The sequence below is a fragment of the Onychostoma macrolepis genome, chromosome 06, assembly GCF_012432095.1.
Source record: "Onychostoma macrolepis isolate SWU-2019 chromosome 06, ASM1243209v1, whole genome shotgun sequence".
Taxonomy (NCBI): domain Eukaryota; kingdom Metazoa; phylum Chordata; class Actinopteri; order Cypriniformes; family Cyprinidae; genus Onychostoma; species Onychostoma macrolepis.
In genome coordinates this window covers 13,481,047-13,506,902 of record NC_081160.1, presented here as the reverse complement: position 1 = coordinate 13,506,902, position 25,856 = coordinate 13,481,047, and the positions used below count along the sequence as shown (strand labels likewise).

Sequence of the window (25,856 nt, the reverse complement as noted above, 5' to 3'; positions counted from 1 at the left end):
TTCCATTCCAACCTCTTCACTACCATGGGCAAGACCAAAGAGCTGTCAAAGGACATCAGGGACAAGATTGTAGATCTGCACAAGGCTGGAATGGGCTACAAGACCATTAGAAGCTTGGTGAGGAGGAGACAACTGTTTTTATTGGACAACTGCGATTATTTGGAAATGGAAGAAATACAAAATAACCATCAATCGCCCTCAGTCTGGAGCTCCATGCAAGATCTTACCTCGAGGGGTAAGGATGATCATGAGAAAGGTGAGGGATCAGCCCAGAACTACACGGAAGGAGCTTGTTAATGATCTCAAGGCAGTTGGGACCACAGTCACTAAACAAACCATTGGTAACACACTACGCCGCAATGGACTGAAATCCTGGTCCCCCTGCTCAAGAAAGCATATGTACAGGCCCTGCCAATGAACAGCCAAATGATTCAGAGAAGGCTTAGGAGAATGTGCTGTGGTCAGATGAGACCAAAATTGAGATCTTTGGTATCAACTCGACTCGTCGTGTTTGGAAGAAGAGAAATGCTGACTATCACCCCAAGAACACCATCCCTACAATCAAGCACGGAGGTGGAAACATCATGCTTTGGGGCTGTTTCTCTGCTAAGGGTACAGGACGACTTAACCGCATTGAGGGGCCAATGGACGGGGCCATGTACCATAAAATATTAGATGAGAACCTCCTTCCCTCAGCCAGAACACTGAAGATGGGTCGTGGATGGGTCTTCCAGCATAACAATGACCCAAAACATACCGCCAAGGCAACAAAGGAGTGGCTCAAGAAGAAGCACATTAAGGTCATGGAGTGGCCTAGCCAGTCTCCAGACATGAATCCTATAGAAAATCTGTGGAGGGAGCTGAAACTTTGAGTTTCCAAGAGACAGCCAAGAAACCTTAATGATTTAGAGAGGATCTGTAAAGAGGAGTGGACAAAAATCCCTCCTGAGATGTGTCCAAACCTGGTGACGAACTACAAGAAACGCCTTACCTCTGTGCTTGCCAACAAGGGTTTCTGCACCAAGTTCCAAATCATGTTTTGCTTGGGGATCAAATACTTATTTTATTTACTAAAATGTAATTTTTTTTTAAAAATTTGTATGCTGCTTTTTTCTGGATTTTTTGTTTGATATTCTGTCTCTCTCAGTTAAAATAAACCTACCATAAAAATAATAATGCTGCACTGCTTTAGAGAAGAGGAAGAGAAAACTAGGGGTGCACGTAAAAATCTGTTCATATATGAATCGCGATTCTGTTTTCTAACAATTCTAATGCATTCACAAGTTTCAAAATCAACATTCTAAAACAGCAGTTCTCAATCCTGTTCCTCGAGTCCCCTGCTCTGTACACGCTCTGCATCTCTCTCTCTCATTCAGATCTTCAGCTCAGCTCCAACAATGAACTGTTCCAATTATATACTTATTTTCACATAGCAATGAGAAGCGTTATACATAGACGCGCGTGCGGTTGCCATACTGTATTAAAGCTTTTTTAATCAGGATAAAACTGTATAGTAAAAGCTAACAGAAGCAGTAGCATTTACAAATAATAGCATATCTAAAAGTATGAGACAACAACAAACAAACATACCATTAAGAGTCGTGCTTGCACAGGTTCTGCACGATCCTCTTCACAAATATCCTCTGCAAGTTGATAAGCAATATAGAAGACGCCATTGTTTACAATTCAACCGGAGCACAAGCCGCTGAGCTGAGGGGCGGGACGTTCAGACGCGCACTAGAGGCGGTTTAGCCAATCACAACACACTGGACCAGCTAACCAATCTGAGCCCATTGCGTCTTTCTGAGGGAGGAGCTTCATAAAAGCAGGAAATGATCAGTGTGTTTAGAGGAGAAGGGACAGAGCAGTGTGTAATACAGGGAAATTACGTGAAAAATAATGTTTTTTTTTTTGTTTTTTTTTAAATGAAGAATGAACACGTTAGACTGCACCCCATAAACACAATCAATCCTAGAAAAAAATAAAACAAACAAACACCCCTTTAATTGAAAGTGATGATAACAAAACAACATTAAGTTAATAAATAATCTTGAATTCTTAGAATATATTTTGAATTAAACAAAATCCCTATCTTTGTAATAACTCAAATTCTCAACTCAAAATTTTAAGGCAACCATGTAAACTTTTTAGGTAATTGTTAGGTCATAATTAAAAATAATGTGCATATTTTATTAAAGAAATTGTGTTTCAGTGTTGTATAGGCTACCTATTTATTTTAAGACAATTAGCTAAATTTGGCAGTTTTAATTTGGCAGTGATTGTTAGTGCTCAGCATGCTTTTTCATATGGCTGGATATGGAGTCTTTTAATTGTACAAAACAACTCAGTTCAAGTCAAATACAAACTGGCCTTACTCAAAATCAAACAGGCCTTACTCTTTTGAGAATCAACTTTTCACTAATACACATTTCACTAATAATATCAAATTCACTGTGTCATATATTAAATAATCTAGGAGATTTTACATGATTTCCAATTTAAAAAAAGAAAGAAAAAGGGATAATTCACACAAAAATGAAAATTTGATGTTTATTTGCTTACCCCCAGGGCATCCAAGATATAGGTGACTTTGTTTCTTCAGTAGAACACAAACAAAGATTTTTAACTCAAACCGTTGCAGTCTGTCAGTCATATAATGGCAGTCAATGGGACCCACAGTTTTGAGAGTCAAAAAAAAACATACACAGACAAAACCAAATTAAACCCTGCGGCTCGTGACGATACATTGAGGTCTTAAGACACAACTGTCCTGAGCGCTAAACCATAGACATGTATAGATGCCCTATTCGACCGCTCCAGATACGTTGATGCGTCCGCCATCTTGGAACGGTCAACTTGATGTCATTCACCATAATAATCAATGAATATTCAAAGATATACAAGCGTATAACTTGCTGTTGTAGACACACAGAGTCAATGCGCTCAAAAGGCTTGCCGTAAACATTCTGTAAATTATTAGTCGGTATATAATACAGCATGTGATGTGTCCTATGCCATGCCTCGTCTTATTTGTTTTTGTTAGTAAAGGTAATGTATTAACAAAAACGTCCAAAAAAGCAATATAAATGCCTCCTCCATTCCTTAGACCGTTCCAAGAATGGCGGATGGCTTACGTAAAGCGGCCCACAGAAACAGTCGCTAATGAGGCATCTATATACACATACTACATACAACGTGCTCAGGACAGTTGGACATTGCAGTGGATCAGAGGTAAAAAATTATATAAATACTGTTCAGTTTCTTGTACAGACTGATTGTTTCGTGTCTTAAGAGCTCAATGTATCGTCATGAGCCGCAGGGTTTAATTTGGTTTTGTCTGTGTATGTTTTTTTGACTCTCAAAGCCGTGGGTCCCATTGACTGCCATTATATGACTGCCAGACTGCAGCGGTTTGAGTTTGTGGTTGTGGGGGGATTGTGTGGTTGGTAATTTATGAAGAGTTAGATATATTGGAGACCACTGCTATTTGACACACTTTTTACATAAAAAATTTATCAGGGGAGATATCTTTTGAAAGTATTCTTTGCCTATATGTAGTTTAGTGAAAGTGAAAGTTTATAATTATAGATATATATATATATATATATATATATATATATATATATATATATTAGTGGTGGGCGTTATCGGCGTTAACGTGCTGCGTTAACGTGAGACTCTTATCGGGCGATAAATAAAATATCGCCGTTAATCTATTCTCAAAGTTGGGTTGGGAGCTGGGTCTATACTACGCAAGCTATGATGACTTTCACCTTGATATTTTAGCGGATGTATACCTAGCGAATTGCACTGTAGGGGCGAGCGAGTCTTGAACCTGTATGTATGCGTGCTAACATGGATGCAGCTATGAAGCCGCCGGGTTTGCTTCAGGGAAAATTTATTTTTAAGAATCTTCCCAATGGAAATCGGCAAGTCATTTCTGTCTCTACGTTACATGGTCGCGCTCTCTGTATCGCGCGCACAGTGAAGTTCCACCTCGGTTCGCACACACACACACAAACAAACATAAGCGCACACACAAGTGAGCACACTCCCACTCCTATTTGTAAATATTAAGCCGCAAAACGTCTATTTAAATATGACTTCTGTGTGTCTCTGTGTTAATGTATGGCACAGACGCACGGGTTTGTTCACTATTCATACAGAAGACCGCGTGACGCTTGCGGCGATATTAACGTCTGTCGTCTCACTAAATGAGGACATAAATACATGAACAACATCTCCAGAACTGCTCTGAGAGTCACTTCATGAGCATTCGAGCGTTTCATTTGAGAAAAACTATCCTCACGGCAACCCGTCAAAATAAATGTTCGGTTTCACTTGAAGACATTGGGCAGAACGTAATAGGCTACTACTACTAAAACTATTAAAACCTTATCTTTAAGGAATAATCATACAATGTCTTCAATGTTATTATCAATATTAAATTCTTGATGACTGCTAGTTGTTTACTTATCTACTTGGCAGAATTCAAATGAGCCATTTTAATCTAGATTAATCTAGATTAATTCCAAGATTACAGTGAGATTAATCTAGATTAAAAAAATTAATCTATGCCCACCACTAAACAGAATTGAACAATTCCACTGTTGCCAAGGAAGAGATACACATCATACCTCATAACACACACTGACCCTTTGGGTCAGGTCACTTTCCTGTAGCTCAAATAGTAGAGCATGGCGCTAGCAACGCCAAGATCATGGGTTCGATTCCCAGGGAAAGCAAGAGCTGATAAAATGTAAAAACTGTAACTTGAATGCAATGTAAGTCGCTTTGGATAAAAGCGTCTGCTAAATGCATAAATGTAAATTAATCACTATTCGTAGAGATACTGCTAGAGAAACCACTTCTCCTGATACACACCAGTAAAGGACCAGGTCATAATTTCTGTGAAATAATTTGGAAAGAATAAAACTGGGGAGAGAGAATGCCTTCAAATGATAAAACATACATAGATATGTTCTCTAATTGCTCTGTCAAAAATAATATGGCTAGCTATATTTGAGTTCAATAATATTAAGATTATTTTGAGGCTGTTTTGTGAAACTTCTCTGGCTCACCCCCTCCCTCCACCTGAGAACACAGTAAGCACCTTAACTGCTGGTCATTAACATATGAAAGGTCTGACAGCCACCAGTCCTCACAATCAACTTCACGGATACCTGTATATGTCCGTGTACACGTATAGACGGATATTTCTGTAAATTTACTGTTCTGTGTAACTTGGCTCAGGTAATTTCCACATACATCCACAGGGCTCCAGACTGTGACCAAAATTTTTTGAGAATGAAAGACCAAAACCATTTTTTGAGAATGTGCGAGTAAAAATTTGATGTGCTCGCACTTGTGCGAGTGCATGGTCTGCGCTGCTCCAAAGCGTCTGCTTCATACAGCGCGCGCTGCCGAGCCGCGGCACATTGTAGCAGGAGTCAGATTTCACTGATCACATGAAGAGAGGTGCTTTCAGCATGAATGCTTCATGAAATTCTCATTTTTTGAGAATGAAAGACCAAAACCATTTTTTGAGAATGTGCGAGTAAAAATTTGATGTGGTCGCACTTGTGCGAGTGCATGGTCTGCGCTGCTCCAAAGCGTCTGCTTCATACAGCGCGCGCTGCCGAGCCGCGGCACATTGTAGCAGGAGTCAGATTTCACTGATCACATGAAGAGAGGTGCTTTCAGCATGAATGCTTCATGGGTAGAGCCTAGTTATACTCTCTGCATCAGCATGAGTGCGAAAGTGAGCGCAGCGGACGATTTGGTATTCAAACTAAAGTAAAAGATCGCTTCTTAAACCAGAGAAGGTGAACATGTTGATATTCTTGTGGAAAAAAACATGCAAGTCCTGTCAGCGACAGCCAGCTTAGTTTTACTTTTCTTTTTGTTTTCGTTTTGAAAAGCTTGTTATCTTTGCCGTTTACCTCACGTAATGCTATGGAGGCTTTCCTTATTTTTATTATTATTATTTATTTGATTCCTCAGTGTTTGCTAAACATTCTGTAATTTATTAGTCGCTATATAAAACAGAAAGTGATGTGTCCTATGTCATGCCTCGTCTTATTCGTTTTTGTTAATAAAGGTTATGTATTAACAAAAACGTCCAAAAAAGCAATATAGATGCCTCCTTCATTCCTTCCTTCCTTATGTAAGCTACTTTGTCATTATAGCCTACTGTTTTGTTGTTGTTATGCTTTTTAAGAATAACAATGAATCCATTTTTTTTTTTGTCTTAAAAAGTGAAAGGTGTATAGATAAGCAAAACAGACAATTATCTTTTCTTGTAAAACATGACACCAAGATCGCGAATCTGAAAGTGAAAGCGCACAAAGAGGAATTCCTGTTCACAAAATTTTAAATCACAAATAAAACTGGTAAAAAGGGTTGAATGTTGAACACTTTCGTTACCATGTAACTATAAACTATGATAAAAGTTAATTAGCATGCATTGATTAATCAAATGTTGTAGCAAAAAAATTAAAATAGCGACCAAAATATGTACCAGTGGGAAGAATGAGTCTAGAGCCCTGATCAAGCAAACCTGAAATTATATGGCAGTTTACCATGGCCAGATATGACCAGATTTGACTCTTCATGCAGTGCTAGTCCTGCTCACTTAAATTTCTGAACTAATAATCTCAAATTTTTTGAGTACTTATTTGGGTTTACGGTGTCGGTTTAACATGTCAAAAACTTAAATCAATTGTGTGCTAGGTAGATATGCATACAAAAAAAAGCAAGGAGTGGAAGCAGATCACTGCACACACACTGTTCTGCTGTCACACATCAGCACAGCTCAAGAAATACGGCTCTTTTTAAAATGCTGTCATTCCATCAAGTACCGGTACTAACAAAATGAGGATTCATACTGTTTTTAACAGGAGGGAATCGAAATACCTTTCTAGTACTTGTATATTGTGCAACACTAATATCATGTAACAATATAGCTGCAAGCAGCAATTACGGGGCCAAGCACTATAGAAGCAAGCATCAGACCAACAGCAGAAATGAGTAATTGAAGCCATTTTAGGATGATTTTAGTCAAAACGGCTGAAAAATCATGAATACAACCTCTAGTAATACGATTTATAGGCTTCTTGTTTGACCAATAGGTGGCGCTGTTATCAAATCTAAGTAACGAGTTGACAATGGCACACACAAAGTTTGGTGTCAATATTCCAAAGCATTTCAGAGATACAGCCTCAAGTGTCAATGTCATCATGCCACAAATTCGTTGCTGTTGTATGCGAAAACCATTTTGTCTATCAACACAAAATCCATAACTTTGTGTCAGCATGGTTTGAAGATGATATGATTAGATTTTGGTGAAAATCGGGCCAACGGTCTAGACGAAGTTAAAAAAAGTAGGCTTTTAAAGAAAATCAAAATGGCGGTCAGGAAGCTTGGCTGACTATGGCAATATTGGTATCACTGTTCTCAGCATGACCCTAGGAATCTATTAATACCAGTCTCATTACAATAGGTAAAATGCACAGAAAGCTATTAGCATTTATTTGAAATTTCATTATAACTTTTGACCACAAGGTGGCACTGTCTCAAACATTTTTGAGTAACTTCAGATCATGGTCTCGATGGTACATACAAAATTTCGTAATGGTACACCAATGCACTCCTAAAATATAGAATTTTACATCATAATATTGTATTGTAGTCAAATGGAAATTTCATGTTTTGTTCAGTTATAACACCACCAAGAGGCACAATCCCACCAAATTTTTCATGTGTCCTTAGAGTGTGCAAATTCGGTGAAAATCTCATTATGTTTTGGAGTTGACATTTTTATATACGAGAAGAGAAAAAATGACTGACTGTCGACTTTGTTTGCATTTTTGGACCACTTACTATCAAAATTTTGGTAATTGGGCATTAGTGTATAGCCGACATGCTAAGTTTACGAATTTCCTATGGTGGTTTCGAGTCGATCGGAGTAACGGTGTCTAAGATATTGCCAGCTGTTTTTTAAAGCGTTAAAGTGCAAGGCTGCACAAACCATAAGGCGAAACCTGAAAATGAAAATCCCGTGAAAATAAGTTGACCACACCTAAAGTTATAAGCATGTGAATATTTGATTTTACCACTAGGTGGCGCTGATTCGAAACTTCTCAGGCTCCTTCAGGGCATCGTACTGATGACCCATACCTAGTTCCATAACGATACATCAATGCGTTCATAAAATATATAATTTTACTACAAAATTCAAAATGGCTGACACCCAAAATGGCTGACATGGGAAAATTGGATATGGTTCGACTCGGCATGATGCACCAAATGTGTGATTGTGATTTTTGGCCAAACCATTCACAAGTTATAAGCAAAAATATGCATTTTTCATATCTCCTGACCACTAGGTGTGTTATAACATCCTCAGGTCATGCTTGTTATAACACACACCAAGTTTGTTCTTAATGTCAAAACGTTGCGGAGATATAGCCTCTGATCCATTTTTGTGTGCTTTTCGGCAAATTCGTTAATGTGTTATTCGAGAACGCTTGGACGAATCGACTTGAATTCCATAACTTTTTGCCAGCATGGTCTGTAGATGATCTGAGCCAATTTTGGTGAAAATTGGACTAAACGTTTAGGACGAGTTCGAAAAAGTAGGTTTCGCAAACAATTGAAAATAGCGAAAAAACTAAACCTTGAACTAGAGCTAAGAATTCAGAGGAAAAAAGAATTTTAATTTTGTGGCTTACAGTTCAAAAGTTATTAACATAAACATCAGTGAAATTTTGGACAAGTGGTGGCGCTAGAGAGTTTGAGTTAGAGACTCCAAATTTGCTGTGGTTACTATTAACACTATCATCTATTAGTGTGCCAAATTTTACAACTTTCCCGCAAACGGTTCTATGGGCTGCCATAGACTCAAGAGCGGAAGAAACGGAAGAAGAAGAAGAATAAGAACGCTAACGGATATAATAGGTGCTAGGGCTGTGCGATTTAGGGAAAATATCTAATTGCGATTTTTTTGACAGATATTGCGATTGCAATTTGATTTGTGATTTTAATTTTGCAAAGTCATGCTTCAGCTCAATATTGTCAGTAGTGTGCAGCACAGTATGGGTATTGTTCTACAAGTGGAAAATGTGCTGAATGTTTCATTTCATCCAAGTGAAATTAGCAAAGCAGTTAGACTGAATTTACATTTGTTTCAAACGTGGAACCAGGCGCGAGTTGACAGGTTGCACACGTGTGTCAAGCCTCATACATACTGCCAGATGCGCTCGTGCGGAGCCGGACGTGAGACCACGAGTATAAATGAGCATCACGAAACAGGCTGCGTGTGTGCAGCAAGTGTAAACGGCTCGTCCGTGAGACATGGGATATGAGCTGCGTGGGGCAGAGAGGAGCGAGTATGAGAAGCATTCAGAGACGCAGGCTATGTGTGCGGTCTTCTGAATTGGGAATATCGAACATGCATTATAAACTTATTTCAAATTAGAATCTGTTGGGGAGATAAAATGTGTAAGATAACGTTCATGTACTAATAAAACAAATGTATATTTTATTCTCCAGTACTAAAAGCAGAACCGATAAGGGAGCTCTTTTGCGTTGTGGCACAGCTCTTGCAAATTAACCTTTTTTGTTCGGTGTCTGTCATTTTGAAGCCGAAGTAATCTCATATTGCATAAAATTTTGCCTGACTATTGATCTGACCTTGTAGATGCCATAATCCCACTTGCGCGCGCTTTTTTTTTTTTTTTTGCCACTCAAGGCTGGCAGTCATGCATTTGTGTTTGATCTGGCACAGAGAATATCGCGTCCACATCGCAGGCTTTGCGATTAGTAAAATCGCAACATCTCAAATCGCGATTGCGGTTCGATTAATCACAAAGCCCTAATAGGTGCCTACACACCTTCGGTACTTGGCCCCTAATTACATCTACTCCAAAAAAGCCATTCAATGTCCAAAAACTCGACAGTCAACTTGGGGGAAAAAAACACTAGAAAGGAGCATTTTGACTATATTACATATTCATTATATTTTTACTTATCCTGTTATCTTCATTATTTAACAAGTTTTAATAAATCTGTCAGGAAAACAAGCCACCATTTAAATGCTTATTTAACAACAAATTGGAGTAGAAAGAAAACTTACATTAAACAAAAGTTGATATAAAAATGGACTTATGTGCAATTTAAATGGTTATCTACAACTTTGTTTTAGTTTAAGTGCTGATTATGAATTATACATAATTATGAATTAACTTGCAGATAAACCACAAGTTCAATGCTGGAGGTGTAAAGGCCATCATTCTCCTGGTAATTGCCCACAGTTTACCTTGTCCTCACAGTCTACTCCCCCATAAGCCCAACATGCTCTTAACACGCAATCAACCTTTCCTTTGCAATCCAGAGGAAGACTCACTAATAACTCTGTGGCTACTGCAAATGCTATTCATGAGGAAGTCAATTCTACACATGGACTGAAATCTGCCGCAACAATTAATCATGCCAGTCAGTACTGGTACCTGGATAGGTAAAGCCATTGTCGACACGGGAGGCGAGTTATACCCTAATTCACGAAAGCTTATGGAAAGACCTAGATCCCTCAGACTCTTGGACCATTATATTTGGCCAATGGAAAGGCTGAAGTGCCTCTGGGATGGTTGAATGTCTCGCTTAAATTGCATGATCAAATTGGCCCCTTACCTGTTGCTGTGCTGACAACCAAAGCTCTTGCTTATTCTATTATTTTGGGACTAGACTGTATCTTCTTTAGTGGACTGCAGATAATGGTGTCTCGGGGGAAGTATTTGTTTACCTCTGATCCAGACGTGGACTACTTCTTCCAGCCTGGTCATGCCAGTGTGCCATCACCGATGAGGTTCCAATGTCTGCAAGATGGAAACACCGCTCACCGTTCCACACCAAGTATTTTCCCTGTTAAGTTCTGTTCCACCCTTGACATTACCCTTTGCCTTGAAAGATGATGACAGTGAGGATGATGCAACATTCATCTACCAAGCAGTGGATGCAGCTCAAATGCCACCTGATCAAAAGCAAGAGTTAAATCACCTCCTACAAACAAATCCTCAAGTCTGCACCCTTCGTTTGGGATGGACTAATGTACTCCAACATCAAATCTACACACATCATCAAATACCCATAAAGCAATGACCTTATCGAATGTCACCTTCCAAACAAGCCATCGTGAACCAGCAGCTCCAGGAAATATTGGAGACCGGCAATGTGGAACCTTCACAATCAGGATGGTCTTCTCTGGTAGTCCTAGCGCCGAAAAAATGGACAACTTCGATTCTGTGTTGATTATCGCAAGTTACATGCTATAACTGACAGTGATGCATACCCACTGCCAAACCTTGCTAAAACCTTGGAATCACTTTCAGGATCTGCTATCTTCTCCACTCTAGACCTTAATTGTAGATACAGGTAAGTTACTATGGATGCTTCCAGTAAAGCAAAGACTACCCCTGCTGGGCTATTCCACTTCAACGTAATGCCCTTTGGACTTAAAAATGCCCCAGGCACTTTTCAACATCTTATAGAGACTGTCTTGGGAGTTCTATGTGGAAGTATTTGCTTTGTATATATCGACGATATTATCATCTATTCCCCATCTGTTGCTCAGCATTTCCTTGACCTCCGAGCTGTTTTCCATAAGTTACAAGAGGCTGGCTTAACCATCAACCTTCGAAAAAAGTAAGTTCTGCTTGCCTGAAGTGACATTCCTAGGTCATGTAATAAATTTACAAGGCATTACCGCTGACCCGAGTAAAGTGGAAGTGATTCGAAACTATCCAGTTCCAAGAAATCTGAAGGAAGTCCAACGGTTTCTTGGACTAGCTGGGTGGTACCACCAGTTTTTTGCAAACCAGAATTGCTGAACCACTTAATTCCTTAAAGAAAAAGGCCAATCCTTTCAAATGGACACCACAATGCAACAGGCCTTTGAAGAACTGAAAACATGCCTGATGACTCCACCCATCCTCGGACATCCCAATTTCGAGCATCCCTTCATTGTGTATACGGACGCCAGTGAGATGGGACTGGGTGCAATGTTGACCCAAAAGAGAGAACAAGGTATGGAGGAGGTAATCGCTTATGCCAGCCCGAACTCTTTATCTCGCCGAGTCAAATTATTCTGCAACAGAAAAAGAATGCTTAGCCATAATATGGGCATTAGAGAAATGGCAGCAATGTCTTGAACATAGAATATTCACTCTTGTTACAGATCACTCTGCTTTACAGTGAGTGATGAATTCACTTAAAACCACCAGCCGTCTCATTCGATGGGCATTGCAATTGCAGAAGTATGATTTCATTGTCAAATATCGGAAAGGGAAACTGAATGCAGCTCCTGATGCACTTTCACAGATCACCCCCCGTACAAGCTGTAATTTGTATTAAAATAAAAAAGATGTGAATACTCTTCCAGTTACAGATGAACTAATCTGCAGGGATCTTTAAAACTTACAAGAGAATCCAGGAAGCCGCTTTCTGGCCTGGGATGAGGTCAGATATAAAAAAAAGTTTGTAAAAAGATGTGTAAAATGCCAAACCTTAAAAACTGACCAACGGAAACCTGCTGGGAAAATACAGAAGATTAACAGCACACGACAAAATCAGACCATGGGGACCATTTCCCCGTAGCACTAATCAGAATGAATACCTTTTAGTATTTGTTGACTACTTCACTCGCTGGGTAGAACTGTTTCCCATTCATACAGCTACAGCCAAAACTGTTGCAACTGTATTCAGAAAAGAGATAGCCTACTAACCAGATGGGGAGTTCCAGACTTTCTCGTGTCCGACAAGAGGTACACAGTTTGTGTGTGCAATATTTAAAGAAGTATGTGAGAGTCGGAATGTAACACCAAAATTAACTACAGCCTACCACCCAAAGACAAGCATGACCGAAAGAGTCAATCAGACTCTTAAAAGTATGATTGCAGCCTTTGTAGAAGACAATCATAAACTATGGGACCAATACCTACTGGAAATGAGGTTTGCCATTAACCCTCTGGGGTCGACAAATGCGTATACACGTTTTGAGGCAGATTTTCCTGATAAGGCCGAAATGAACTTGAATTACTCTGCCATTTTTGATCGTACAGATAAGAGCAATACACCATTCGAATCTGTAAGGGGTCTACTTTTATTTGTATACACTCATAATAACAACTAAACTTTGTGCTTTTGAAGAATAAAGAAAACAAACAGGGTGCGCTCTGTCTTCTCCGTCTCCGCGAACTGAAACACGTCAATAAAATGAACTGTAACTCAGCAAATACGTCACACAGAGACATGAGAAATATATCTATAGAAAGCTTGACATGTCTACTGTTAAACGAAGTAAGTCTTACCGAAAACAAATATTCTGTGGCAAAGTAATCCGTATGAAACCAAGGACATGTCCAGTTTTTCCGTCTGGTCTCATCATCTCTAATTAGGTCACGCCCACGCGCTTTTGTTATTACAAATCTCCTTGCGAGCCACGAGGCATGTAAACGCACACACCACTGTAAACAAAGCAGCAAAGCGTTCATCTCAGATACTTTTCAGTTTTGGAAGAACACGCTTGTATTGTAAAGAGTTGTATTTACCTCAGAAACACGCTGAGAGGAAAAAGAGTTGTATTTACCCCCAGAAGACGCGCTGAGAGGAAAAAGCTTTGTTTACCTCACAAACAGAACGCGAGCGCAGCTGGAGCCGGCGGAGGAGGAGATATTTTATACAGAGCAAGTAATGTTTCTTATTGGCATTCGATAATGTGTTGTGACAAAGTTGAACGCATTTACTTGGTGAACTTTTCCCAAACTATAACTCCAGAATAAAATGTGTGAAATCGAGTGCATCATTTTGAAATATGATAGGCAACCTTTCATTGCATTTAAATGTTGCACGACGTGAGGATAGTTATATGTTCTATAAACAATGATATAAAAGTAATGTCTAAGAAAGTTTAGACCAATCTTTACTGTGAAGTAGCCTACTCTGTTTGCAAATACCTGCTCAAATAATATATACCGGTTTATAATAAGCTTAACAATAATAATTTAGTTTCTCAGTTATAAAATGTTGTTTTTGTATTGTCGTGTGCATCTATGTTATAAAATCACGTGGGCAATAATGGTGATTGCTAATGTAATAATATAGTTGCTCCTGATAAGCCTATCAACATGCTCACTAATTTATTTATTAATTTTAGTGTGTGTGGGGGTGGGGTGCTTTATTTATTTTGAATAGTAACAATATGTAGGCCTATATATTATAATAAATATAATGTACTGTTTTTGCTGTACTTTGGATCAAATAAATGCAGGCTTGGTGAGCTGAAGACACTTCTTTAAAAAAAAAACATTACAAATCTTACTGTTTAAATAATTTGACTGGTAGTGTATGTATTGTCACCATGTTTGCTTTGTCTTTGTCCGTTCATTGTGTTGCTCACATCTGTTTTGTGTTTTCTCATGCAGTTTCTGCTGTCTCCCGTTTTCCTGGGTTCCAGTTTCCTGCCACTGTTTTGGATATTGCACTCACAATGTCTTGACTCTTCTGTTGTTTATTTGTTTATTTGTTCCTAATAAACTGTTTAACTGCACTCGCAAGTGAATCTCAAGTTATTTTATGTGATAGTTATATATTATATATATATATATATATATATACACACACATATATACATACACACACACACACACACACACACACATTTCTTTTTTCCTCACATTCTTTCTTGTAGCAATTCCCTCTCTGTCACACACCTGACACAATAGCTCATTATGGAGCTCATTATGCGGGCCTTTGTCTTCTCAGGTGTGAGTCACAGCATTATCCAGGATAGTTCGCGCCCTCTCGCATAGAGCCTTTCCACTCAAAAAGTGACTTAAAATACTTTTAAATAAATTTTAAATCAATATATTGTTTTCTCTGAATGAGTGAGTTAGATTATTTTCAGATCATTTTGAAGCAAATATTCTAGGCTACAAGATCCAGTTCTCAAAAGTCTTGTGAACAAATGTTCTGTATGTGTTTTATGGCCTTATTTCAGTTACTTTAAACTTTTACGCATAAATGTTGTTTTCTCAAAAACACAATCATGTACGTACATGCTGCTCACATATTATTGTAGCCCAGTTTGTGCTGAATACAGTGTTTTTAGACTTTAGCCATTAAAATGTTTATAAGCAACTGAAAAAAGCACAAATGTCAGGGCATGTCAAAACTTCTCCGGGGCCCCAAAACACCCTCAGACCCCAGAGGGTTAACTCTGCAGTGCAGGAAACCACAGTCAAGTCAAGTCACCTTTATTTATATAGTGCTTTTAACAATACAGATTGTGTCAAAGCACTTAATAGTATCAAATTGGAGGACAGAATGGAGAAAAAAAAAATCCAATTCCAACCGCAGCCATGTCAGACTGTGTAAAGGGCTTATCTGATCGATGGAGCATTTTAATTTATAATTTAATGTACCGTATTGTCCCAAATATAAGATGACCCTGATTATAAGACGACCCCCCTTTTTCCAGATGTACCTGTTGGAAAAAGGCTTTTTGAAAATCAAATCTTGTTTTTTTTTTCTCTCTCTGTAAAACACATTTATTCTTAAATTATTTTCATATTGCATATTTTTCCAATTCTAATTTTTGTTTTGAAAGTATGGTAAATACTGGTAAAATGTACCAACAATGACATGAATTTTGATATACCATTGAAATAACAGGTAGCCCATCTGAATTATATAACAATTAGGCCATCCAACTCATAGTAGCCTACCAAAATGTTATTATCAGTAGACGTGAAATCAAATTGTAGTCTTCAAATTTGGGTACTGTCTTATGTTTTAAAATCACTTACAGAGGAAGTTTGGTCCCATCAGGCTAACATTACAGTCACGATCATGCTGCTATAAGCTTTTCTTTTTCATTTGTTTTCATTCGCGATCTTTACAACACACATTACATTACATATTTCATGGCACACTCGTTTTATGCGTTTTTGGCGCCACCTATTGTTGTGGGTGTATTATTGACATGTCAAAGTCTAGACCCTGAATATACGACGAACGCGTTTTTTCAGATGTATTTCCAAGGAAAAAACATCGTCTTATATTCGGGTCAATACGGTATTTGTTATATTTGTGTTTTATTCATTATTTGAAGTTTTTCATTTATATGATTTATTCATTTGCTATAATTGTATTAGACAGCATGATTATTACACAGATGTGCCTTAGGCTGGCCACAATAAATGGCCACTCTAAAATGTGCAGTTTTACTGTATTGGGGGGGGGTCCGGGGGGGTCCGGGGGGGTCCGAAAACCAGTCAGTAGCTGGTGTGACCACCATTTGCCTCACGCAGTGCAACACATCTCCTGCGCATAGAGTTGATCAGGTTGTTGATTGTGGCCTGTGGAATGTTGGTCCACTCCTCTTCAATGGCTGTGCAAAGTTGCTGGATATTGGCAGGAACTGGAACACGCTGTCGTATACACCGATCCAAAGCATCCCAAACATGCTCAATGGGTGACATGTCCGGCGAGTATGCTGGCCATGCAAGAACTGGGATGTTTTCAGCTCCCAGGAATTGTATACAGATCCTTGCAACATGGGGCCATGCATTATCATACTGCAACATGAGGTGATGGTCGTGGATGAATGGCACAACAATGGGCCTCAGGATCTCGTCACCGTATCTCTGTGCATTCAAAATGCCATCAATAAAATGCACCTGTGTTTGTTGTCCATAACATATGCCTGCCAATACCATAACCCCACCGCCACCATGGGCCACTCGATCCAAAACGTTGACATCAGCAAACGGCCATATACACTGTCTGCCATCTGCCCTGTACGGGAAAACCGGGATTCATCCATGAAGAGAACACCTCTCCAAAGTGTCAGATGCCATCGAATGTGAGCATTTGCCCACTCAAGTCGGTTACGACGACGAACTGCAGTCAGGTAGAGACCCCGATGAGGACGACGAGCATGCAGATGAGCTTCCCTGAGACGGTTTCTGACAGTTTGTGCAGAAATTCTTTGGTTATGCAAACCGATTGTTGTTGCAGCAGCTGTCCAGGTGGCTTGTCTCAGACGATCTTGGAGGTGAACATGCTGGATGTGGAGGTCCTGGGCTGGTGTGGTTACACGTGGTCTGTGGTTGTGAGGCCAGTTGGATGTACTGCCAAATTCTCTGAAACGCCTTTGGAGACAGCTTAAGGTAGAGAAATGAACATTCAATTCACGGGCAACAGCTGTGGTGGACATTCCTGCAGTCAGCATGCCAATTGCATGCTCCCTCAAAACTTGTGACATCTGTGGCATTGTGCTGTGTGATAAAACTGCACATTTTAGAGTGGCCTTTTATTGTGGTCACACCTGTGCAATAATCATGCTGTCTAATCAGCATCTTGATATGCCACACCTGTGAGGTGGATGGAGTATCTCGGCAAAGGAGAAGTGCTCACTAACACAGATTTAGACAGATTTGTGAACAATATTTGAGAGAAATAGGCCTTGTGTGTACATAGAAAAAGTCTTAGATCTTTGAATTCAGCTCATGAAAAATGGGGGCAAAAACAAAAGTGTTGCGTTTATAATTTTGTTCAATATATATAAATATATATATATACAAAATTATATATGCACACACACACACACACAAGGGATGTGCGCTACGACTAATTTGACTGTCATTTAAACGGACGTTTTGTATCTGACTATTCGACTAGTCTAAAAGCTAGAAACCCCCAAAAAATGGCAAGAGAAAAAAAACTGTGCGTGTATAACAGCCTACACTTGAAATACTTAATCTTTGCATCACACTGTCAAATCCCTCAATGAAATCTGCTAAAAATAGGTCACGATAATGCCATATGCTTGCCTCACATTATCATCATTTAATTTGAGACGGTCGTTAAACAGAAAATAAGGAAGAGCATACACTCAACATAAACCAGTGCATAGCTTATTTATTCAGATCAGCTGGAGCAATACAGAAATGGAAAATAATAGACTGACAGAATTCTTCATTTTCATATAATGTTAGCCAACATATTAAAACACAAGTCAAAAACAATAGGAAAGTTTAATCAAGGAATAGCATTAAAACGGCTTTTAAAAATGTACTTCATGTTGGCTATATTGTCTAAAACAAAACAATGCTCGGTTTCCTCACTCAGACCATGCGCATTTGTTCAGTGAATTTAACATATGTTAACGTGGTCTGGCGAAAGACGGGACTAGAGGCGATTCTGCACTTGGAAAAAAAAAACGCGCTCGGCAGGAACTGAAGTCACAGGCACGCAGAGAGATAACTACAACACGCAGAGAGATAATGACATTTTCGAAAAGAGCCTGGTAATCCCGCACCACCACCAAAGTGGATCTTAGAGGAATAGATGCGTGGATGAGATTGCGGACCTCAGCGGCGGGTTGTAGTGTATGACATGATTGACATTGCTGGCTTTGGCTAGCCTCCAAGCTAACACATACGTGCCTGTATTGAATATGATTACGCATCGCTCCAGTAGAGTTATTGTAAGCCAATTTGACATTACACAGTTTACACAAAACTTGTCAGTTTCCTTCTAATTCAATATAATCCCACACCTTGCTGGTTCTTCGCGTGGTCATTTCGAGCTCGAAACTGACATGAAGAAAAGGCATGTGAAGGGTGAATCCCATTTCTCTGTCTTACCCCTTCCCCCTTCCCCTTAGTTTTGCGTTGAAACCGAGGGGTACCCAGAACACACTGCGCAACCAGCAACAATCAAGTATTTTCGGCTTAAATAATTTATTTAAAAATTACGACAGTCTTGTTTTGTGCTCTAGACAGTCCTGTACATATATATTTGCAACCATGTTCTTAATTGAAACGTTTTTTTTTTTAAAAATCGCTAGTTTGCGACGCTAACATTACATTGCTGATTTGCACAACAGTCCCGCAGACTAGCCTTGAATGGACTCCATGCATGTCTACAGTTTTAACAAGTTTGTAAAACGACCCAAAGTTCGTGATCGACACTTGTCGGCTCTGGTGACGTAGCAGCCAGCTAGCGACGGTGTATGATGACGTAACCGTAACCAAGTGGTGTCTCATTTCATAGGGGTATGTTTTCACCCCTAGCGCTTACCACTCGGTTTCAAGGGACAAGGGCTAGGGGTAAGACGTAGGGGAAGGGGTAAGACAGAGAAATGGGATTCACCCGAAGACTGAGGTAAAAATGTAGTTTATATATTATACTATTTATTATTTTAGAATGTATTTATTCATTTTTTCATATTTGTATATTATGTTTTAATTAAAATTTTAAATGTATAAATGTATTATATTTCTATAATACATTTATACGCACGTGAGTGAGAGCTTTGTCTGCTGTACCGAGAGTGAGTGTTTTCATTAACCGAGAGTAAGAAGTTGAACTGCCTGGAGTTCGAAACGACAAGACCGGAGATTACCGTGTTATGAAAGCTTCGTTCGCTGCGCTGCGGTGGAGTGCCTGGATTCTACAGTTCATGCAAGTTGCTACATTCCTCGTGGTGTCTGGGCCATATGAAGGCTGAATCGCCAGACAGTAAGCGATGTGAAGTAAAGTCGCCGACAATGAAGCAACAAGACTGAAGATTACCGTGTTACAGGAGTTTTGCTCGTTAATGAGCTGTGTTTAAACTATGCGGGATTGGAACGCTGTAACTTTGAGTGAGTTTCATGTTGTCTTGGCCAGACCGCAAATTCACTGACTGTGCGTCGGACTCCAGGTAGGCCTTGAACAATTCATTCATCTACCTCAACGAAGCTACTTAATCACCAGTGACTCTCAGAAAAGATGGGTTTAACGGACATGTAACATACACACACACACAGACACACACAAACATCAATCATTTTTCCTTTGAACCCTCCATTTAAGAACACAAACATTCAAAAGAGTCATTGAGCTGTTGAAAGAACCATATGTTGATGTGTTATGAATTAATGCGATATGAGTTGTGTTATGTTTGGTTTGCTTCAGTTATGGACTTTGAGAGACTTGATGCATTGAAGTACTGTGTCGGAATATTTAGCGATGTTGTTATGATATCTATTGATTTACTATTGATGTAGACTTGTAGACTCATGTAAAAAAAGAAAGAAAAAAGATGAATAAGCAAGGTACAGTGAAAAGTCCCACTGAGTTAAACAAAAAAAAAAAAACATTTTTTGCAATTGTAAGAGTGTGATTATTACAGACAATACTATTGTACTATGTAATAAATAAGCCTCAGTGTGATGTGTGATAGATTGTTTTTGTAAATAAGACTCGTACACCATGTACAGTTTTTATAATTACATTTTTCCTCAAGGTCTAGTGTTAAAACAACACAACCAAAAATCGCAAATCAATGCAATATCGAACCGCAGTTCTTAAAAATGACAATATCTCAACTCTGCACCCAAGTATCATAATAGTATCGATTTGGGAGATTGTCCTAGTCCTAAAATGAGCTGTCGACACAAAGCGTGGGTGGTATGACTTCAGTTGAAGGATGAAGGATTTGTCTCTTATAAAAAAATAAATTAAAAAAAAGTAAAAATTATTGTAGAGCTCCTCGGATTAAGTTATTTTCATTAATCTTTAAAAACATTATTACACATTAATAAACTGTGTCATGTTTGTGATTTTTATTCATTGCGTAGGGTATGTTGTCTGACCATTAAATCAAATCTTGTGATTTTATGAAATCAATTATTTTTATTATTTAGAAATGTAATGTTATTTGTGCATTTTACGCTTCATTTTATTAGTCTAAGTACAGCTCCACCCTACATAAAAACTTTTTAAATTGGTGGTAAGAAGAATGAAGAATTGTTGTGTAAGAGCGGAGCTCAAACTTACTTTTTCCATAAATTTACGCTGCAAGTGTCATGCACACAAACTGACAAACCTCATATTTATACAAATGCCACTGTTTCCTTTCCACATTAGATAAACACATCAACTGTGAAAAAACTATAGGATTCATTACATATGGATATCTACATCAACTGACCACACTTGTCAGTCACTCACTAAATAGTGACAAGTATGCAAGTCAAACCAATTACTACCAAGATTAGTGCAGTGCGGCAATGACACAAAATCAAGACAACAACAAGAAACACACACATAAACAATGAAATTAGACAGCAATCAATGCTCAATCAAGTTGAATAGTCTGATGCTCAAATGGCTAAAGATAACATTAAAAGTCTCTCCCTCACCCTGTCTTTCATTCTCCAGCTCTGAGCCAAAGCTTTGGATCCCTCAATTTTCTCTGTGTGGCGTTTCTTCATGAAGGCCAGTGGAAGGTTCCAGTCAGTCATGTCCACCTCCTCCTCCTCCGCCAGACCAACCACAGGGGAGTGAAGCAGCTCAGCATCCATTTTCACAAGGAATCTAAAAAAGGAAATAAAAAAACAATTATATGATGTCCATTTACTGGTATAAAATGTAGAAAGTAGAGAGAGGCGAAGAGTTGTGGTGCATTATTAAAGTAGTTTAATTAAAATGATTTTGAATTGATTCTGAACTATTATTACAAAAATATAAAAAAATAACAAAATATCAAAAGTTAACATTGGTTGGAGCTTCACCAGACTATACGAGAAGCTAGTAATTTTCCAAATGTACAAAATAATTTATTAAACAATAATAAATGTTCTATCAAACTATAATGTCACCGGTTACTCATGTAACCTCAGTTCCCTGAAATGATGGAATGAGACACTTTTGCCTTGCAATAGTCAATGGAGATCAAGCGTGCAAATTTATGGCAGCCACGCCCTCCTACATAAGGTGATGCTTAACTTGATTTGCTTAAAACCTTCTGAATTAATAAACAAGTTATGAAAAACCCTGAGCAGAAGTAATACGGCATGAACACAACATCTCGTGGATACACCGAGGATACATCAGTAACTGGAGAAGTCCCCTTTCGATATTGGTTTATCAATGTCACATCATATAGCAGATATCTATGGTGAATGTTTTAAATCATGCCATGTTACTATGAAGGTTGCTCAGCATATGGAGCCAATAGCCCCAAACACATTGTCTCATAGTAGGAAATTAAATATGTCATTTGACAGCACCATTGCAGCCAAACAACATAAGTATACATATATTATGTAAATCACTAGCATTACACATACAGCCATAAGACCACCAGATTTTGGTGGTCTCCAGTATCAACTCCAGTGTCCCTGGGGTTCACTGTAATGAATTGGCTATATGTGACCCTGGACCACAAAACCAGTCATAAGGGTCAATTTTTCGAAATTGAGATTTATAGATCATCTGAAAACTGAATAAATAAGCTTTCCATTGATGTATGGTTTGTAGGACAATATTTGGACGAGATACAACTATTTGAAAATCTGGAATCTGAGGGTGCAAAAAAAATATATATATATATTGAGAAAATCGCCTTTAAAGTTTTCCAAATAAAGTTCTTAGCAATGCATATTACTAATCAAAAATTAAGTTGATATATTTACAGTAGGAAATATACAAAATATCTTCACGGAACATGATCTTTACTTAATGTCCCAATGATTTTTGGCATAAAAGAAAAATCAATAATTTTGGCGCATACAGTGTATTTTTGGCTATTGCTACAAATATACCCCAGCGACTTAAGACTGGTTTTGTGTTCCAGGTTCACATATGGCAGCACTACCCTGTTATGACGTCTATCGCCTGTTTCACACATGCTCCGTCTGCAGTGCAGAAGCAGCACGGACTCATTGTACTTTCACACAGCACGCATTTGCAGTCCACTCCTGATCCGCGGCTGTTTACCACAAACACAACATTTATGCATTATTTTGATTTCAAATCCAAAGTTTGTTAGCCTATACTGAAAGTGCTTTTTCAGCATTGTGATCCTCTTATCACAGTACAGTTTCACAATCTTTCACAGACATATTCACGTTTAAACTCAATTAATATAAACGTATTAAATGTTTTTTTAATCTACGTTTTGTTAGGCTATCACAAATATTTTAAATTAAAACCACTGACAGAAACAGTCGGCTCTCATGCCTTTTACATTTAAATCTTTATTACAAACAGTCCCGCGGGTACGGAAGTTCTAAGCGGCCATGCATTATTATTTTTTTCCTTCTTGTTTTCTCGTGATCTCGACATAACGAGTTGTTTTCTCGTGATCATGACTTAATTTTCTCTTGATCTCGACATGACATAAAAGTTGTTTTCTCGTTATCACGACTTAATTTTCTCGTGATCATGACATAACAAAAGTTGTTCTCAAGTTACACAACTGTGCCAACAGGTGGCAGTATAGAACTACGATTGGGGAGTTGTATAGCCTACTGCTACTGTATCAGCATACTGTACACGTTTGGGACAGAGGACCTTCTTAAGTTATCTATAATTTGTGCCATTCATTGCTGACATTTAATTAACTTATGTTACTGCTGCACGACTCATCACTGTTTCTCATTTACAACGACGTAGCCCATTTCTAATGTGCATCTTTCTTATTTTTAATCTTTATTGTTAATAAATGTATATTAATAAGATATACATCTGTATAATTTAGTTCAGTGATGTTATAGTGTTGTAGCCTAATCTTTTGCATTTTCTACATTTCTTTGTAAAACACACACAGCAGCAGCATTAAGCTTGTTACGCACATGATATCCTACATGACTAATAAAAATCACAAAAATTATTATAATATATTATATATAATAATTTTATTATATATAATTTTAAACGAACAAGGAAAATGAAGAGAGTTGAATACAAGCAGTTTAAAATTTTTAGAATAGTTCTTCTCTGCATTCTTCTAAGGCGCTCTGCCTGCGCTTGCGGCGTTAAATGCTTTGTTGTTGGACCATTTAAACATGTTAATTACACAAATAAAATGTTTAGCGTAGCTTAACTCTGGACAAAATCAGCAGTGTTTGATTAGCCTATTTATTTTATTGTAGACGTCATTTCTATATCCACAAAATACAGTATAAGAGCGCACAGTTATCTGTCGATCATTTGCGCCTCAAAGGGGGCATTCCAAAATGCTTAACATTGCTCAATGCGTTAAGAGTGTTTTTAAAAGACCAAACTCAGTAAACACATTTTTAATAAATTATAATAGCCTATGTACAGACAAACACGTTTTTTCTTATAGCCTAACTGTTTTCTATGGGTAAAAAGCTTAACGTGTTAAACGAATTGCATTCTTAGTAATTCATACAGACAAGAATTAAGAATTAAGTCGTGATCACGAGAAAACAACATTTGTTATGTCGAGATCACGAGAAAACAACATTTGTTATGTTGTGATCACGAGAAAATTAAGCCATGATAACGTGTGAATTATAGTCAAATTTAAAAAAGACAATTTCAATTTCAGTTAGGGGGAAAAAAGCTCTTGGCTTCTCTCCTGAGGCCACAAGAGGGCACATCAGGCAAAACATTACTAATGCATGTTTATTAAAGGTGCTATAGAATGCATAGATACAATATTTTAAATTGTTCTCTGATATCTACATAGAAGGTATGTGGCTTAGGTAAGGGCAAAAATTCTCCAGAAACGGTTTTACATGTGCATTTACAACCCTAGGATTTCTCCCTAGAATGAAATGGTCTGTTATTGGCTTATTTGGAAGGGTCATGAATAATAATGTTGAGCTCTGGTCTGATTGGCTGTTTCACAGTGTGGCTCAAAAAGCTCTAATAATACAAGTCCAACAAATCTTTGTAGTAACGCGAGCGTGCTGTTTTCACATTCCGACTTAAAAGCACAACTCGGAAAATGAGAGCATCTGAGGAGCACATGAATGCAGAAATTACACTTGCTCTGACGGCAGCAGGTAGCCTTCCATTAACTAGCTAAGCTAAACATTCTTAAATTCAAATGCCTAAAGCTAAAATTATCTTGTATTCAACAAAAAATGTCCAACAAAAGAGAACATTATAACCTTTTTAGTCCACAACACCAGTTAAATGCTTCCTTTTGTGATCTGATGTAGCTTCTTGTCACAGAACGAGGCAGAATATACAGGTGCTGGTCATATAATTAGAATATCATCAAAAAGTTGATTTATTTCACTAATTCCATTCAAAAAGTGAAACTTGTATATTATATTCATTCATTACACACAGACTGATATATTTCAAATGTTTATTTCTTTTAATTTTGATGATTAGATCTTACAGCTCATGAAAGTCAAAAATCAGTATCTCAAAATATTAGAATATTTACATTTTAGTTTGAATAAATGACCATCTCTACAGTATAAATTCTGGGTCTCTCTTGTTCTTTGAAACCACAATAATGGGGAAGACTGCTGACTTGGCAATGATCCAGAAGACGAACATTGACACCCTCCACAAAGAGGGTAAGTCAAAGAAGGTCATTACTGAAAGGTGTGGCTGTTTACAGAGTGCTGTATCAAAGCATATTAAATGCAAAGTTGACTGGAAGGAAGAATTTGGGTAGGAAAAGGTGCACAAGCAACAGGGATGACCGCAAGCTTGAGAATACAGTCAAGCAAAGCCGATTCAAACACTTGGGAGAGCTTCACAAGGAGAGAACTGAAGCTGGAGTCAGTGCATCAAGAGTCACCACGCTCAGACGTCTTCAGGAAAAGGGCTACCAAGCCACTTCTGAACCAGAGACAACGTCAGAAGCATCTTACCTGAGCTGTGGAGAAAAAGAACTGGACTGTTGCTCAGTGGTCCAAAGTCCTCTTTTCAGAAGAAAGTAAATTTTACATTTCATTTGGAAATCAAGGTCCCAGAGTCTGAAGGAAGAGTGGAGAGGCACAGAATCCATGTTGCTTGAAGTCCAGTGTGATGTT

The 25,856-nt window shown here is 38.3% G+C and overlaps 1 protein-coding gene across 6 annotated transcripts in view; it reads right to left on the bottom strand.

The window, feature by feature from the left end:
* Positions 1-25,856, bottom strand: part of rptor (regulatory associated protein of MTOR, complex 1) — a 288,710-nt gene that overhangs the window by 238,276 nt on the left and 24,578 nt on the right. For all 6 annotated transcript variants that reach the window (XM_058779698.1, XM_058779699.1, XM_058779695.1 and 3 more), the window contains exon 2: positions 21,249-21,423. In XM_058779698.1, the coding sequence (XP_058635681.1) occupies positions 21,249-21,410 (162 nt within the window). In that variant the 5' untranslated portion in view covers positions 21,411-21,423. The remainder of the gene's footprint in view (positions 1-21,248; positions 21,424-25,856) is intronic.